Source organism: Eumetopias jubatus, unplaced genomic scaffold (genome assembly GCF_037043125.1).
Source record: "Eumetopias jubatus isolate StellerSeaLion01/CBP00866 unplaced genomic scaffold, mEumJub1_p1.0 scaffold_8, whole genome shotgun sequence".
In the NCBI taxonomy this organism is placed as follows: Eukaryota; Metazoa; Chordata; class Mammalia; order Carnivora; family Otariidae; genus Eumetopias; species Eumetopias jubatus.
In genome coordinates this window covers 126,280,549-126,298,763 of record NW_028274814.1, presented here as the reverse complement: position 1 = coordinate 126,298,763, position 18,215 = coordinate 126,280,549, and the positions used below count along the sequence as shown (strand labels likewise).

The 18,215-nt window shown below is 50.0% G+C and overlaps 1 protein-coding gene across 1 annotated transcript in view; it reads left to right on the top strand.

Annotated features, from left to right (window-relative positions):
• Nucleotides 1–10,117: 10,117 nt before the first annotated feature.
• The window catches only part of NUAK1 (NUAK family kinase 1), a 68,840-nt gene continuing 60,742 nt past the window's right edge, over nucleotides 10,118–18,215 (top strand). Inside the window, exon 1 of the mRNA XM_028121713.1 lies at nucleotides 10,118–10,399. Within this exon, the coding sequence (XP_027977514.1) occupies nucleotides 10,118–10,399 (282 nt within the window). The remainder of the gene's footprint in view (nucleotides 10,400–18,215) is intronic.

The following is an 18,215-nucleotide window of genomic DNA, read 5'->3' as shown; positions in this document are numbered from 1 at the left end:
CTTTTTTTGACAGAGAGAGAGAGAGAGAGAGCGAGAGAGCGTGAGCATGAGTAGGGGGAGCAGCTGAGGGAGAGGGAGAGGGAGAATCAGACTCTCCAATGAGCGGGGAGCCCGATGTGGGGCTCCATCCCAGGACCCTGGGATCACGACCGGAGCTGAAGGCAGATGCTTCACCGACTGAGCCACCCACATACCCCTTTTTTTGACTTTTATAGAACTGCTGTTTGTGAGATGCGATGTTGCTTGGGTACTACCTCTGGTGTCAGCACGAGACCTGAGTGTGGTTCCTGGCTCCTCCTTTGTGGACTGTGAGATCTTAGGTAATGCACTCCATCTCTTAGGACATCCAGTGAAATGTGTGTGTTGTCCAGGGATTGTGTGTGTGGGGGGGTAAAAACATCTAATCTCAAATAAAATATCATTATGAGATTTAAGAGAGACCACTCATGTGAGAGTGTCTTGTATACTGTAAAGCACCACATCAGTGGGGGGAGGTATTAGATGCTTTCTGAGGACAGAGGACTGTCTGATATTACCCTTTATCCCCAGCCCAGACTCAATGATTGCATCGTCAGGGACGCTCAAATACCGTGTGCTGGCTGGATGAATGAACAGGTGGACGCAGAGCGTCATGAAGGGCGCAGATTGGAGATGTGCCTGTTACATTAAGGATTTCAGAGGATGAGGCTGGAGAGGGAGCAGGAGAAGCAGGCCGTTGAGAGGAATTTGGGGTTTCTGGCTCCTCTGCCTGGAAGGCGGCTAATGCCTCCCTCACTAGCTGGCTGCCTGGGTAGCCTGGCTGCCAGGCCCCAGGCCATCTAAGGCCTGGGTGACTGCCCCAGAGCAGGTGGGCCAAGAGCTTCTGCCGTCATAGGCAGGCTGATGACTCGCGTGGAATGCCCTGCCTCTTGTGCCTGTTTTTCGAGCCTAAGTCCCTGGTGACAGTAAACAGAGTGGCCTGACACGGAGCTGCCCTGGCTCTTGGCAGGGCAGGGCTGAGAGACCTGTATCCCAGGGTTAGAAATACAAATACAAATACAAACAGGACAAGTAAATATAGGCAATTGTGTAGGAAATCTAGATCCTGAGACTATTTTTTCCTGACCTAGTTTTTTTGTTTGGGACAGAATTACTTGGGGGAATTGTGATTGCTTTACATGGTTGGTATAGACCTGAGAGAATGAATCTAATATTATTATTTAAACAGACTAAGAACAGCTACATTTTGCCAGTACCAATGTAGGTACTATGTTAAATGCTTCAGAGACATCATCTTAGTCCTATAGGATAAGTATTAACCCCTGTAGGATCCTATCAGACAACTCTGTAAGGTAAATATTACTATACATCCGTTTTACAGATGAAGGAACTGAGGTTTAATCTTTAATTACTTACTGGGATCATAGAACTAGCAGGTGAAACAACTGGAACTCAAATTATTCATCTATCCGTTTATTCATTCCATGCATAATTATTGAGCACCTGTTATACGCCAGGTACTGGGGATTTATGAGAGAATCATATAGATGTAAATCCCTGCTTTGTCCAGACAAGCACAACAAAGAAACAGATTGTGTAATATATTACATGCTGGTGAATGCAATGGTGAAGAAGAAAACAGGTAAAGGTGGATAAGGAGCCCCAGTGTTGGGATGGAGGAGGAGAGGATGGGCTGCAATTTTAAACAGGATGGTCAGTAAAGACGCCACTTTGCTTTGACATCTAAGCAAAGAGTTGAATATGCTGGGTTGCTGAGCTGCATGGATCAGAGAGAACTTTGATGCCTTTGAACTTTGTCCCATGGGACAAATTGAAAAATTGGAGTCCAAGGAAGATTTCTATGGATTCACCTTTCCCTTAATTTCATTCTCTCTTTCCTGGGCCCTACATTTCCAGAGTAAGAAATAGGAAGGTAAACTAGGGAAGGTGTGTAATTAGTAAAATTCATCCATCCATCCATCCATCCTTTCAGTATTTATATATTACAAGCCACATCTATACTTCTATTAGAATAAAGAATAAGATCTAGATCTACACTGTTGGAAACAGTAGCCACTACTCACATATGGCTATTGGGTGCTTGAAATGAGGCTCTTTAACTAGGGAACTAAACATTTAATTTTATACAATTAACCAAAATTTAAGTTAAAAAACTCTGGAGCTGTGTAAAATATTTTTCTGTGAAATGCAACTTTATCTTTTCGCTAGGGTATATTTCAGTTGAAAATTTAGCTCTGAATTGGGGTTTCCTGTAAGTGTAAAATGTGACAATGGATTTCAAAAATTTTGTACAGAAGGAAGAATGTAAACTATCTTATTAATGGGCTTTTATATTGATTTCATATTGAAATGATCATATTTGGGGCATATTCGGTTAAATAAAATACATTAATAAGATTAATTGCTCTCTCTTTTTTTTAAAAACTTGTTTTTAATGTGGCTGCTAGAAAAGTTAAAATGCCATACGGGGCTCATATTATATTTCTGTTGGACAGTGCTGTTCTCATGCTGACCATCCTGGAGTTCCCAGGCAACTGGGCAGAGCTGGACACATAGCCGAATAATTGTAATGCCATGAGGTAAGTGCTGTAAGAGACCCAGGGACTGAATGCCCTGGGGACAGAGAACTGAGCCTTTAGTTCTGTCTAGCACGGTGTCAGAGGGGAGGTGCCATCTTAAGCTAGATCTCCAAGATGAGTAGCAGTTTGTTATCTGGAGGACAGGAAAGGGGCCATCCCAGGCATTGGGCACAGCGTGTGCAAAGGTGGGGCAGCGTGAAACAGAGGTGTCCCCAGAAAATATGGTGCTTGGTGGGAGGAGGTGGTGTGGATAAGGATCAGGAGGGTACCGTTAGGGTTTGACCATTCGGGGAGAGGGCAATGAGCATAAGTCAGCAAGAGAAAGGCACAATGGCTGGGCACTAGCCACTCTGCGGATGCTCCTCTCCTACGTTATCAGCTCATTCGCTGACTCCACCCATATTTGTCGAGTGCCTACTAGGTGCTAGGCATTGTTCTGGGTGTTGAATATATAGCAAGGGACAAGACAAACAGAGTCCCAGCCCTCATGGAGCTGACATGCAGGTGATAACATCCAGGACAAGGAGGAAAGAGAACAAACTGAGGTCAGAGACCTCCGGCGACTCGGGCACGTCACACAGCTGGTGAGCCCTAAGGTCAGGACTCTAATCCGGGTCTTTTTGGTGCCAAGGCCAATGCCTTCTTACCCTGTGATGCTTTCCCCAGCCAGCGGCAGGCTAAGAGTTTGGACTTTGCCCTCAAGGCCACAGGAGATCAGCAGAATCTTAGGAGAGAGACACAAGAGTCAGATAGGTATGTGTTTTAGGAATGACCCACGGTGAGCACAAGGGGGAAGGCACTGAGGAAGGTGAGGTGTTGTATGTAGTTCTTGTCAGAGCCCCTTAGCCTTTTTCAGAGCCCCATGCCCCCATCACTTCCCTCCCTCCCCAAGTCTATTTTTAATACAATGGCTGGGGCAGACTTTTCAAATCCAAGTCTGAGGATGTCACTGTTTTAATCAGAATCGACCAATGGCTTCCTGCCTGCCTCAGTATAAAACCCAGAGTTCTTTCATCATTCCACAGAGCCGACAGGATCTGGTCTTCTGGTAACTCTCTGGCTTCAACGCCTACTACTCTCCCCTGTTTCACTCCACTTGCTGTTTCATGAACATGCCAAGCATATTCCTGCCTCAGGGTCTTTGCATTTATGAGTCTCTATGCCGGGGAGGCTCTTTCCCCAGATGTGCGTATTATCCCTCAGATATCCAGGCTGTACACATGCTCGCTTCCTTAGGGCCTTTGCTTACGTGTCACTTTGTCAGAATGTCTTCTCCTTACCACTCTCAACATGTTCTGCCTCTTCAACTTGATCTATTCTCACCAGCCCTTACCATTACCTGACAGGTAATAGATTCATTTGTCCATGGCTCACTGTTTATCTGTAAACCTGATGAAGGCGGGGACTTTGTTTTTGTTCACTTCTGTATCCCCAGTACCTAGAATTGTGATGGGCCCATGGTAAGCACTTAGCTAATATGGTTGAGTGCATTCACCCATCCAGGGAGCAACATGTAGAAATGAGCTCTTTACATCCCCCCACCCCACCTGGACCCCCCCCAATTTAACCTCCACAAAACCCAAAGTCTCTTCCATTGTAGCACCCCACCTTGGACCCCCCCCCAATTTAACCTCCACAAAACCCAAAGTCTCTCCCATTGTAGCCAATTAGAGTTATTCTCTCACATGACCCCAGTGCATCCCTGCATGGGACATGTTTACTCTCGATTTTCTGGCAGTCACCCTTTCCAGGGGTGGGAAGGTGTTTCCCGCTCTGGGGGAGTCCTGCTGGTGCTTCTCCTGTGGATGGGGAATTGATCACATTTTGGTTTCTTTTCTCCATAAAAGAACCTTCCAATGCCTCCCCACTGTTTTATTGCCTCGGGACAAGCTATCTTATTTTTCAGTACAATGTTTAGGACAGAGAAAACAAAGCAAATGGAACTGCTGGAAGTCATCTGCTTGCCCACGTGGGAAAAGAAGGGAGAAGAAGACACGTGCAAGGAGTGTGAAACTGCCATCTCCAAAAGGAATCAGGAATTGTCAGCCCCAAGGGTCATCAGAGGGCGTCTTGCCTGGTGATGTCATTCCACAGACAGGTGAGGGCACCTGCCCTGGGTGGCATCCCCCAGGACAGCAGGGGCTAGAAACCCTGTCTTGTCCTGTTGGTTGTCCCCATACTATGGTGGATGCCCAGACTGATGCTCTTCCTTCCCAGCAGGGTCCTCTGCCCTCTCAGTCACCAAATAGATGAGACATGTTGCAAATGAAGGCTCAGTCTGGATTACTTTGGTTGAACACTTGTAAGAGCAACTGATTCTGCTCATGATTCTGTGCCTGGCCTTCCCTTGTACCCTTGCATGCACAAAAGAGAATATAATGTAGAATAGGGAAGGTGGCAAGTCATAATAACAGTTGACATTTATGGGGTGTCACCACTACCTCGTGCTGATCTTGGTGCTTTTTATTGCATAAACTCAATCAATCCTTAACAAAAGCCCTTTGAGTGGGGCATTATTAATGTCCCCATCTGCAAGGTGAGACAACAGAGAAAAAGACCAAGTCGCCCAAGATCGCACACCTTGAATGTGGTAGAGCCAGGATTTGAACTGAGCTGGTTTTTATTCTGGAAACTAGGCTCTTAACCACCCTTCTGTTTCTCTAGCTGCTCAGCAGGGGAAGAAACATAGCTCTCTGTTTTGATCTCTGATACACGTAATCCAGGAAAAACTAAAAGAAAAATTCTGGCCCAAAATAATTTGCTTTCTCCTTAAGTCAGCAAGTAGACAGAAAACATACACGTGGCATTTTTGGTTCTAACTCTTCAGATGGTTGTGATCGTCTTCCATTTTGCTTTTCCTACGTAAATACAGACTTAGTGTAAGCTGTATGTATTAGGGCAGTATTAGCTGTTGTAACAAATAAACCCTCTAATTTCAGGGACTTCATAGAAGGTTATTTCTCACTCATGGGCCAGTCCCATGTCCTGCCCCGAGGGTGGCTTTATTCCTCAGTGAGATTCAGGGGCACGAGCTTCTTTTATCTAGTGGCTCCACCATCCTCCAGTGCCTTGGAGGCCTCGGTTTCCTGGTAGGCAATTTTTAAACACCCTGGCCTAGGAGGAAGTGAACATCATTTGGCTCATATTTCATTGGAGAGAACTAGTCATGTGGCCAGGCTTGGAGGCAAGGGAGGCTGGGAGATATATCCCCAGCTGAGCAGCTGTCTGTCAGCTCCCCTGCGGAAAGACAGGCATGGCTATTCGGAGGTTAGCTAGCAGTCTTCTGCCACAGTGAAGAATACGTACCTTCTCAGGTGGTTCTTTAGTGTAAGATGTCTAGCAGACAATATACTTACGTTAGAAATGACACAATCTGGGGCGTCTTGGTGACTGTCAGTTAAGCGTCTCTTAGTTTCGTTCTGCTCAGGTCATGATCTCAGGGTCCTGGGATTGAGTCCTGAATTGGGCTCTGTGCTGGGTGTGGAGCCTGCTTAAGATTCTTTGTCCCTCTCCCTCTGCCCCTCCCCCACCACTTACACGCATGCGTGCACGCTCTCTCCCTCTTAAAAAAAGTCACGATCTTAGGTAGTTTTCCAAAACCTCATCTAGAAAAATGGAAAACGATTGTCGACCAAAGCACGGGCATTCATTGATATGAACTAGGATGTCGGGCAGCTTAAAATAGGGGTCGGAGCAAAACCTGAGTCAGAGACTTGGGTTCTGATTCTGACTCGGGCAGTTACTTCCTGGTCATAGGCACCTTAACCTCTTTGAGCTCCCTGTTCTCAACAGCCAAATGGGGCTCATAACGTCCACCTCACGGTTTTATGATGGTGATTAGAGGCAACACATATGAAGGTCCTGGCAGACAGTAGATGGTGGACAAAGGATACCGGCATTACTATGTTTTCTGAACAAATATTTCTCCAGAAAGCAAGCACACTTTCTTTTAAATTGCTCTGAAAATAGAAAAGTATAATAAAGAACAAGTAATGAGCCTTATGTAAATATGAGCTGTAGGGCAGTGTGGATGTCATGTTTCTAACTTCAGATGTTATTACCTCTGTCCCGTAATGAGAATGAAGCCAGAAATCAGAGTCTAATCAAGTAAGTAATATGATTAAATGGCTTATAATTGCCTCAATGCCAGTAGGAGTCATGTAAGATAAAGAATAAGTGTAATAAAAACAAGTATGATATTAATAGCCATGATTTATTGAGTGCATATATTGTATCCCTTAATCCTCACACAAGCCCTCACACATATTATTGTTAGCACCCCTAATACCACCTGCCATTTTGAAGATGAGAGAAGGGGGGCATAGAGAGGGAAAAGAATTGTCCAAGGTGGTCAGTTACTAGTGGCAGAATAGGGATTTGAACTCAGGCAGTCTGACGCCAGATCTCAAGCTCTTAATCAAGCAGCCTGGGATCTTGTCGGAGGAAATGCTTTATCTATGTGAAAACACTTGAGCACAATGCACGATAATATTGTGCTAAAGTGTGGCTCCAATTATAAATGCTATAGGAATTCAGTCTGGAGAGGAACTCCCAGTGCTTGAGTACGACTGTGTGCCAGGCATTGTACTGGGTGTTTCCATCCTTCCCATTTAAGGAGATGTGGCATGGCAAGTGTAGAAGAGGAAGAGCATGAGGTTTGGAACTGCACAGGTAGGGTTTAAACCCTGGCCTTGCTATTTATGACCTGTGCGATTTCAGGCAAATTACTTAATTTTTCTGAGATGGTGTCCTTAATTGAAAATAGGGACCATCACAGCCACCTTACAGCAGAGGGTTTATTATTATCATTTAGTATCAGATACTATCATAAAATAGTATCAGAATAATATCAGAATAGTGTCAGAATGCTATTCATTCAACAAATACCGATGAAGTCCCAAGCATTTGGGAACAACACTGTTAGCCAGAATAAGCAATGTTACGCTGTTGTAACAAACAACCCCCAAATCTCACTGGTTTAACGCAACACAAGTGTAAAATCTGCTCACACTACTTTTCTAATGCATGCTAGTTGGGCTTGCTCAGTCATCTTTACAGAGCCCCACACTGGCTGGGGGAGGCTCTGTTGCTGCACTTCCATGGTTGACAATGTAAGATTGCCAAGATTGAACTTTTGGGATTGCCCATTGGCCCTTAGAAGTTTTTCCCTGAAAGCAATGCATACCACTTCTGCTCTCATTCCACTGGCCTAAGTAAGTCATATAGGGTAGTAGATTCCTACCACATCCCTCAGGAGGGAAAGAACAAGGAAATACTTGGTGAACAGTTTCAATTCCCACTACAGACACAGTCCGTTTACCTGTAAAACAGATCTGCTATTCCCTATTTTAAGGAGCAGAAACAGCGGTGCTGAAACGTTAAGTCATTTGGCCAAGGTCACACAGCCTGTCCACCGGGGAGCCAGAATCAACCCGCACTTTGCTCACCCCGACTCTTCAATTTACATGCACAATGTCTACAGACTTTATAAACAAAACAAAACAAAACAAAAAAGAATTCACTTTCAGGATGGGGGCAGGGAGGCCCTGCAACTGTGGAGGACAGCATAGGAGTTGAATAGACATGGCCTTTGTCTTTGTATTATGCAATAACCAGTGTGCTCTCGGAGAAGGCAGGAAGGGGCAGAGAGGGATTTATGTCGGCAACCGGAGGAGAGAGGTTAGGACAGATAAGGACAAGAGTATGGCCGAGGCACAGGTGTGGGGGATATGGTGATGGCAGCATTTTGGGCCATTTCTCTAGCAGCAGGGAGGGGGCTGACGGGCAGGACAAGCCGTTGCAGGAGTCCAGAATAAGGCGATAAGTGGGAGACCTGAGTGAAGACAGCAGGAATGCAGAAGGGACGGACCTGAGAGCTGCAGAGGAAGGTCGAGAGGGGCGCCCTGGTGAAAAAGTAAAGAGAACCAGGCACCAGACATTCTTCATACCTCACTCTTCCTATCCCAGTCTACAGCACCATTATAAAAAAAAAAAAATTCCCTAAGGCCTCTTTTTCTCTTGCCTTGAAGCTTCCGAGGAGAAGGTGTGTGTGTGGTGGTGGTGGTGGTGGTGGTGGAGGGGGCTGCTTCACCGCTGTCGGACGCCCTTCCTGCCTGACCCTCAACTTGTGGGGTACAGGCGCCGTTACCAACTCCGGGATCCGGGCCTTTCAGTTCAAGTAAAACTCCTAAGGCCCAAGGCGGCCAAAGAGGCCTGCGAGTCGCCTCTTGCTCAGAAGGCTCCGGGCCCTGCTCCCTCTGAGGTCCCCGGTTCGCCCACCTCCGAAGGCAGCCGTCGCGGACACGGTGGGCGCCCCACGTCGTCCACGCCCCCAACTGTTCTCCCTTCCCTGGCGGCCAGAGTCCTGGCTGGTGTCGGAGGTCCGGCAGTCGGCGGCGGGACCCCAGGTTCAGCCTCCGGGCCTCTCTTCCTCCCCGCCTCCGCCTTTCCTCGGCGAGGGCGCGGGGCCGGGGTCGAGGCGCCCCTCTTGGGTTCCTCCGCGGAGCGCAGCCGCCCCAGCCGGAGGAGGGGGCCTCGGAGGCGGGGTGCCAGCCCCGGCTGGGCGGGAGGGGTGCGCACTGCGGCGGAGGGGCCGTGACTCACCGCCTGTAACCCAACACCCGCCTTGCTCCCCTCCCCCAGCCTCTCCTCCGTCTCCGGCCTGGCGGCCGCGGCGACACCTAAAACAAAATGAAGGGGTGCCCGGGCCCGTGGCGCCCCCGGCCGGATCGCGAGCGGGTCCCGGCGGCCTCTGGCTCGGAGCGCTCCCGCTTCTCCAGCCCCGGGGCTCGGCGAGCCGCCGCGGCCGCCGCCGCCGCCGCGCGGGCGCCAGCAGGCGGGGAGGCCGAGCGGCCGGAGCAGGAGACGGCGGTGACGGCGGGCCCGCGGTAGCTGCGGCGGGCGAGCCCGGGGAGGGGGCGCCCCGGCTTGGAAGCCTCGGGTCCGGGTCCCGGCCGAGCGAGGACAAAGCCCCCCCCGGCCGCCACTGCGGCCTACCCCGCGCGGCACAAAGGGCGAGTCGCGACACGCACCCATCCCCCTCCCAGCTCGGGTGGCCCCGGGCCCCGGGTGGCGGCGGGGAGGTGGGGAAGCCCCGGCCACGCCGCCCCTCGCTCCCCTCCCCCGGGGGCCGGCCGAGCTTGGCGCCCCCGCCCCCGCCCCGTCTGCGCGTCCGCCCGGGGAGGGGTCGGGGGGCGCGGCGCCCCACATAACACTCCCCCGCCTGCGCTCGGAGCCACCCCTCTCCCCTCCCTCCTGCAAACACCGCCGCCTCCCCTGCCACCGCCGCCACCTCGCCCGACGCTCCGCAGCTCGCCGCGGCCGGGGGGCGGTGCGCGGACCGTGCGCGCCGGGGGCGCCAGATGTGCAGTCTGCGCCGCCGCCAGTGACCGAGCCGCAGCCCGAGCGGGATCGGGCCGCCTCCCCGATGCTGCGGGGGCGACCTTGAGCGCGCCCCGGCTTCCTCGGCGGGGACCCCGACACCTCGAACGCTGTGCCCAGTCCTGCCCTCTCCAGACCGGCTCGCCCTGCGTTCCGACATGGAGGGGGCCGCTGCTCCCGCGGCCGGGGACGGCCCCGACTTGCGGCCGGGGGCTCCGGGCTCTCCCCCGGAGGTGGTGGCGGGGGCCACCGCAGCCCCCGCGGCGGCGGCGGCGGCGGCGGCGGCGGCGGCAGCGGCCCCGGAGCCCAGGAAGCCGCACGGGGTGAAGCGGCATCACCACAAGCACAACTTGAAGCACCGCTACGAGCTGCAGGAGACCCTGGGCAAAGGCACCTACGGCAAAGTCAAGAGGGCCACCGAGAGGTTTTCGGGTCGAGTGGTGAGTGGGGGAACCCCCTCCCCGCCCCCCAGGGCGAGGGCCAGACGGTGCTGCGAACCGAGGGCGCGCCGGCTGGGGGGCTGGGGCTCCGAGACTCTCTTGTCCGAGAGGGGCTTCCCGGGAACCCCCAGACAGACTCCTCACTCTCTCCCCAGCTCCCCGTGACTCAGGCGTGTCTCTCTCTCGGAACACTTGTTACATCCTGTCTGCGCATATTTTGGGGGTTTTTCTCCCAGCAGCAAAGTAGTGTTTATGATTTGCAAACACTTTGCAACGTTGGGACCGTGGAGGTCTCCCTCGCGGGCACGCATTCAGACCAAGCCCTGGAATGCTTTATTGCTCTAACTCCGAACAGACCCACATCCTCAGCGGGGAGCTGGTCCCCGGAGTCCCGTGTCCTGTACGTGAGGGCGACCCCCACCCTCCCACTCCTACTCCCCATCACCCCGGTGCTGCTGTAGCTGCAAGGGAGGGTGGACTCCCGCCTGTTTTTGAAGACAGAAGGTTAGGGAGCAAAAGTAAAGACTACTGCATGCCTGAGGGTTGTGACAGTTCACCTCCCGCTTCAGGGAGGACTGAAATGCCCAGGGCATGGGTAGCCACACAGATGCTGAATTGCAGCCGACCCCACTGCCCTTCAGGTCCTGGTTGCAGGGCTGCTGAATTGCTTTAGGGGACTGGGCCAGCTGCCCCACTCTTTGTGACAGCTGAAACCCTGCCAGGGTCCCAGCCCCATTTGGAAGCGGTTGGAGTACCTTGGGGTCTCTCCGTGTCCCCAACTTGGCTTGTTGTCCTTTTCCTTTCTGGGGAACAGGCCCTTGAAATCCACACTGCTTGTGGCCAGAGGGTTGGGTTCAAAGTGACTGACTGTTGCAGAAAGATTTTGTGTGGTGTGTGGCAGAAAATCAACATGGTTCTTTGATTTGAAGCATATCAGATGTATGTTAATCGATTTAGGGCCAAAGTCAGGAACTAATTATGGTATGCCTCGTGTGCACTTTTGGGGGTGTTTCGGGGCCCAGGGTTGCTTATAAACTTAACGAATGACCACAGGGTAAAAGCAAAATGAACTGTTGAATGAAGTGGTAGGTAGGTTGATGTTGGCATTTTTCTTTTCAATCTGTACAGGGACCGTTCTGTGGAGAAAATGGGGCCCCAATCAGAAGGTTTAGCCCCGAATTCTCAAATATTTGGATACCCGGATAACTCCCTCATCCTAAGCTTCATTGTTTGGGTTGATCCAGTTGTATTCTATAGCTTAAAAAAGAAGTCTGTCGTAGGTTAATTGGAAATTTGAGACATTGTACATTGTAGTTTTAAAGCTGTCTCGGATAAACAAATCTGATAGCAAGTAGTGAAGAATTCACTCTGGGCAGGTGCCATTTTTTCGTAGTCTGAGCGTTTTAAAGAGGAGATGGTTGTAGACATGTCCTTTGAGGAACAGACTTTCAGGTCTGCGGAAGAAGAGGCTGAGAAACGTGCACTTCATTCATGCTTTTCTTCTGAGGTGATATTCCCCAGGCTGGATGTCGAAAAAGCAAGAACTAAGCCTAGGTCCTTGCTTGTGTTGTCTTAATAGCTGTTGAAGAATCGCGCTGGGAAGTTGGAAAGCAGAATAATGAAAAACAGACGCGGTCGGAGCTGCAGGTTGAGGATGTGAGCTTGAGAGGTTGAGTGGCAAGGGTGTGTCTGGGATCTGCCAGGGGACACAGAAGCCTGAATGCTGGGGAGCTGCCGCCAACTGTTTGAAAGAATGAAATCTTGTCTATGGCAGACACCTTTTTGAGCTTCACTGGGGCTTCCTGTCAGGCATTCGTCTCGCTGTCTGGTCCACAGACGAGGTTAGAGTGAAAGGGATTGCATCAGTAGACGGGAGCCTGCCTTTCTCTTTTGGTGGGTGTCTTTCCCTTTATTTGCAGAAACTCTGAACATTCCGTCGGGATTTAGTCGAAGGACCACGAGGGGGCGCCCTGAGAACGGGAGAGGCTCATTTCTCCGCCGGGGGACTCCAGTCCTGCTCTGTTATTGTCCAGCCCTGGTCGTTTCCCATTGTGCTATTAATTTCAGCCAAATCTCTTGTTTTACTAAAAAATTATGTAAAGATTTTGAATCTGGTAGCAGATCCAGGCTCAGAAGCTGGCAATCCTCAAACTGCTTTCTATTCCATAGATAAGCTGAGAACCTTAGCAGAATCATCTGGTGAAAGGCTTGCGTTAACCAGATGGGAAAACTGAGGTTTGGTGATGGGAAGCCCTCCTTGGCCTTGAGTCCTCCCCCTGCTGAGCACAGTGCTCACAGATGGTATAAGAACTTAAGTGAGAAGCAGGAATTGTCAGGTGGAAAATTCCCTGTGCCTGGCTGAACAGAAAATAAAACAAACCCCCACAAAAAAATTGGTCAGCAAGTCGTTCTCCCCTGTACAACACTTGGTGACTCAGAATCTGTCAAGAGCAGCAAGACATGGTCATCTGAAGTCGGAACTTGGGAGTTTTCTTCTGGTTCTAAGGATGCAGTGAATAGCTACAACTTGCTTTCGGGGTGCGGTGGAGGAGAATCGAGAGAGCGCTCTCTCAGGTCTGACTTTTCGGGCTTTGGGTAGAATTCCAAAGTGACGTTTTCATGTCATTTGTCTTTTTCATTGCCATGTCTTATATGGCACCTCTCAAGAGGAGCAGGGGTTTTAAGCCGCTTTGCCAACGCTGGTGGCTGGTGTCCCGGGCAGGAGATGCTGTGGGATCAGCACTCCCGTTGAAAGCAGCTCAGAGGCAGAGAAGTGTTTAAAAATGAAAATGTTGTGGCTTTTAATTGTACATCTGGAAGGGCCTTCTGAATCAAACAGAGCACCATGCAGCATCATCTTCTGTGTTCTGTGAAAGCCACTTCTGAAGAGAGTTGCAGGATCAGGAGCTTGGAGTGGCCCTCGGCCTGGCCTAGTCCAGGCACACTCCTCTCTGAATTCCCAAATGTGGTTTGTGGCCACTGCCGGAGGGTGTCCATGACACAAGGACTCCAAGTGGCTTGTTCCAGAGATTAACACACCCCACAAGGAAGCACTCTTGCAGAAGGGCTAAGAGCCCTGGCGGACATTCAAATCCCAGCCTTTCACTAGCTTCGTGAGCTGGTGCGTGCTCTGTAACTTTTTGAAACCTCAGCTTCCTCATCTGTAAAATGGGCTACCGATAGTACCAGTTTCGTGGACTTGTGTAACAATTAAATAAAATAATTGATGGAAAGCCTCAAGAGGCGAAATTAGCTGGTTTAGTTCCTTCTTTTAGCAGAATTTTTTTTCTCATCTCACGTAGACCTTCCCTTAGATTTTTAAGACCATCAGAGACATGGTGCATTGGAAAATCAGCATGCTATCACTCAGAGAATGGTAGGGAAAGAACCCACTTTTTAGGTTAATTAGGGAATGTGAGGTTCGCAGAAAAGTGCACCCATAAGAAGCCAAGACCATCAGCCAGATTCTGATAGGATCTGAATGCATTTCTAAAGCCTTGAATTTGGGCTTTGTTTCTTGCACAACTTTTGTTTTGATACAGTTTTGGGCCGGGCCGTTGTTGAGTGGAGCCCCTGTGGCATAACATGGCATGCATTTTCTTTGAGCCAAACTGCCTGGACCTTCAGGCTGTGCAAACTATTGCCATAAAACCCAAACCCAAAAACAAACAACATTTTGAGGAGCGGTGTCATGTGATCACCTCCCCACCAAGGGCCAAGTTCAACTTTCCCTCTGCACCAAGTATCTCTTGTGAGCAGTATGCTGTGCGATATGAACAGGAGGCGAGGTCTCTGGGAGGGGTCTGACATGGGAGGTGCAGGACCAGTGGGCAGAGTGTGCCCCCAGTTTGCCATTGGTGTGCCTGGGGGTACCAGAGCTCTAGCTTGGGTGATGGGGCGTCCTCACTCCGCAAATGAACTGATTTGACCAAAAATGGGTGTTTTAAGCACTGGCCCAAAGTTACTCCTTGCCTGGTGCTGGAAGACTGCAAATGAGGGGTGCTATCATATTGTAAGCTGGCCTGCTGAGCCAGATGGCTGTCATCTGCAGGGGCTCAGGTACCATGTTGCACTGAAGACCCAAACCCAGTTTCAGGGAGTAAGATGCGTTGGCCAACACATGGTGCAGACTTCTCATCCCGGAGATGGGAAAAATAAAGCATAGAAGCGTTAAGGGACTTCTCCGGGGTTGCCTGAAATGCCCCATATTTCAGTCTTCTGAAACCCAAATCAAGGATCATCTTCAACATCATCTGCCCTCCCTAATCCTCCAGAATAACCCAGTGACTGAGCTGGGTCTAAGCAACCTGATTCTCGGTTTGGTATTTTTTGCATCGCTCATTTAATCTTTACTAGTGCAAGACGTGATGCTAGCTCTTAAGGAGCTTGTAGTCTAGTAGCCAAGATAAAATGTACTTACAGATATTGAACTAGTTCTGTGTGGCTGCAAGATTTATTACCATCTCCTGTATGCTGCTCTCCACGTTAAAATGCTGGGACACAGGAGTGACCGAGGCCCACGGAACTACCCATCTGGTGGAAGATGCAGTAAGCAGTTACCTGGTCTGAGTGCCTGGTACAGGACTGGATTATATCAGGTGATTTTCCAGTTGGAATGTAGCTTACTAAAGCTTAGTTTGTTCGATCACATTCGATTCTGGACAGGGACACCCCCTCCTCATATGGCCACAGCTACTGTGATTACTACCAGCAGACACTTTTGAAAGCTTGGTGTGTGTTCCGCTGTGCTAACTGCTTTCCAGACATCTCTCATTTAACACTCACAACAACCCCGAGAGGTGTGCACTTGAGTTAAACCCATTGAACAGACGGGCAAAATGATGCATAGGGTCGTTAAGTAACTTGCCCAGGCTCATACAGCTGGAGGGTCAAGTGGTCTATTTCGAAACCCACTGCTGCTAGAGAAATGGAGAACCTTCCTTATGCTGCACAACCGGTGACCTCTGGATTTGGGCGTGATACTTTGCTCATGGTGTCAGAAGATCCGCCATGGGGGTGATTCTTTTCCTGGGGGAAAAGTTTTCTTTGCACTGTTCAGGAAAGGAATAGAGAGAAAGGGCTGTGGCATTCTGGAAGATTAGGGAGGGCTGATGATGTTGAAGATGATCCTTGATTTGGGTTTCAGAAGACTGAAATATGGGGCATTTCAGGCAAAGAGGATTCTAGGGTGAGCAGGCCAGATTACTTAGAATGCAGGGTTTGTGCTGGGATGCAGTAGGAAGCAAGATTGGCAAGATAGGTTGGGGTAGTAATAATAATATTTAATAATAGTAATAGCAGCTAATACTTTCTGAGTGCTTATAACATGGGCCAGGTACACCGCCAGGCACATATTAACTGATTTAATTCTCATAATGTGCCTGTTATTATCCCATTTCCTGGATGAAGAAACTGAGTTGCAGACCGTGAAGGTCACACGCAGAAGCAGGGCCAGGGTTTGGATGCAGGCAGTGTGAATGCGGAGACCTTGACCGTATCTCTTTCTCTAGATGGGCTGGGCTGGGTTCTGGTCTCAGCGGGGCTCTGAGCCCAGCAGTCTGGTGTGTTGGCTTGGAGCAGGGAGGCTAGCCTGGAGGTTTTCGCAAGAGTTGAGGTATGAGAAGATAAGGATCGGAACCGCATTAATGTGTCTGCTTCTGGCGAGCTGTCTGCTTGTTGGGCCATGAGTCTGTTTTAATGAATCAAGTCAGGGAGCTCTCCACCTGGACACACACTGAGTTCTTTGTTCCTCGAGTAGCCTCAGATTCTGGAAGCCCTAGCAGGCCTGGAGGGGTCAGCTGGTTCACTTCCCTGCCTGCAGATAGAAATGCACCCACAGCACGCAGGACATCTCACCTCCTCCTGGGAAGCAGCAGTACAGGAGGGTTGGGGCCGGGTGCCTTGTCTGCTAGTAAACCCGACCTTACTGTCTTAAACCTCCCGTCGTGCCTCGCATCATGCCTAGCACATAGTAGGTCCTCAACAAAGGCTTGTGGGATGGACACTGATGTGAATACACTGGGCAAGGGACTACTTAGGACGTGGAAAGGCGGCAGGTTGTCTTCTGTGACCTCAAGGAGCTCTCTGATTTGCTGGGATTGAAAAACAATTGCTGGGAATGAATGCGGCTTAACACGGGCAAACTCTGCAGAGCCGGGCGGACCGTTCTGTGCACGGATTCCCTGTCTGCTGCATGCGCGCCTGCACTCGTGAGGGGGAGAGACGGCTGTCCCGGGCCTGTCGGCTTCCTGTCCTCAGTGGCTCTGGAGTCAGACGGCCTAAGTCTCGTTTGTGTTTCCCACATGAAAGTCCCGGAGCATCTGTAAGTTATGATTTGTGAAGTATCTGTTTTAGAGCAGAATGCATTTATCATTGTGCTGGCCCAGACGACACTGTACAGGGCGGGAATGAGAAGATCCCAGGCCCCGGAATAGGAGGGGCTCGGCCAGATGACCTACCCGTGAGGGGAGTCTGGCCATATTGATAAAATTCTCTGGAAACGGCCCAGGAGCAGCCAGATGTTGACTTCACGGCGGGGCTCTTCGGTGAACTTGTAACTGCCTTTTAAGATGGGGATGGGCAATTTCCCTCCCAGGCCTGCCCAGGAGAAATGCAGACACACGTCCACACGGAAACGTGAGCACAGATGTTCCTAGTGGCGTTATTCCTAAGAGCCCTCAGTAGGAGCAACCCAAGTGTCCATCGGCTGATGAACAGATAAATAAAATGTGGTATGTTCAGCTTATTTATGGACTATTGTATATGATCCTTTCCATAATTTTATTTATGGAATATTTAGGGATTATTGTTCCGCAGTAAAAAGGAACAAAGTACTACGAACGCACTACAACATGGATGAAACTTGAAAACGTGATACTAAGGGAATGAAGCCAGTCACAACAGATCATATGTTGTATGATCCCATTTCTGTGAAATGTCCAAATTCGGCAGAGCCGGAGAGACAGACTGTAGATGAGTGGTTGCCTAGGGCTTGAGTGGGTTGGAAGGAAATGGGGAGTAGCTGCTAATGGGGGGTGGGGTTTCTTTTTGGAGGGATGGAAATGTTCTAAAATTGATTGTGGTGATGGTTGCACAACTCGGTGAATATACTGGAAGTCCCTGAATTGTACATTTTTCAATGGGTGAATTTTGTGATATGTAAATTAGATCTCAATAAAGTTATTATTAAAAACAAAACAAAACAAGGCAGGGCCTAGGGGAGTGGGTGGGGAGTGGGGATGGGAGTGGAAGCCTCATATCTGTCAGGCCCTCAAGATTCCAATCTGTGGGTCCCCAGAACGCTCACGCTCATTTTGTGTCAGAAGTGGAAAGCAGTGTCCTGTGTGCCATGGTCAACCAGATGCCCGCTTCCACATTCCATCCCACAGCTTGACAATGGTGTGACCTTGGCCTAGTTCCTAATCTCCTTGACACCTCTGTTCTCTCATCCGGGGCTTATACCAGTTCTTACTTTCCAGACTGTTGAGAAGATTCAATAAGATGATGTGATGTAGCTGAGCCTTTAGCCCAGTGCCTGGCACACAGTAGATGTATATTAAGTGCATCTGGGGCTGTGGTTAGTTTAAAAGGTACATCTGTTTGAAATAGAAAACGGCTTCCCTCGAGGTGGATGAATTTGAAAAGGTTCCCCTCCTGGCCCAAAGCAGCCCCCAGACGGGTGGCTCTGGGAGAACGGGTTGCCATTCACTTGTCTCTCCATGGGGCGCCCTGTGTGTATATGATCCCCACATCCCTACCTGGCAGCACTTGCTGGTGGTCTTCCTCATTCTTCTTATTGTCCACCACTCCTCCCTGC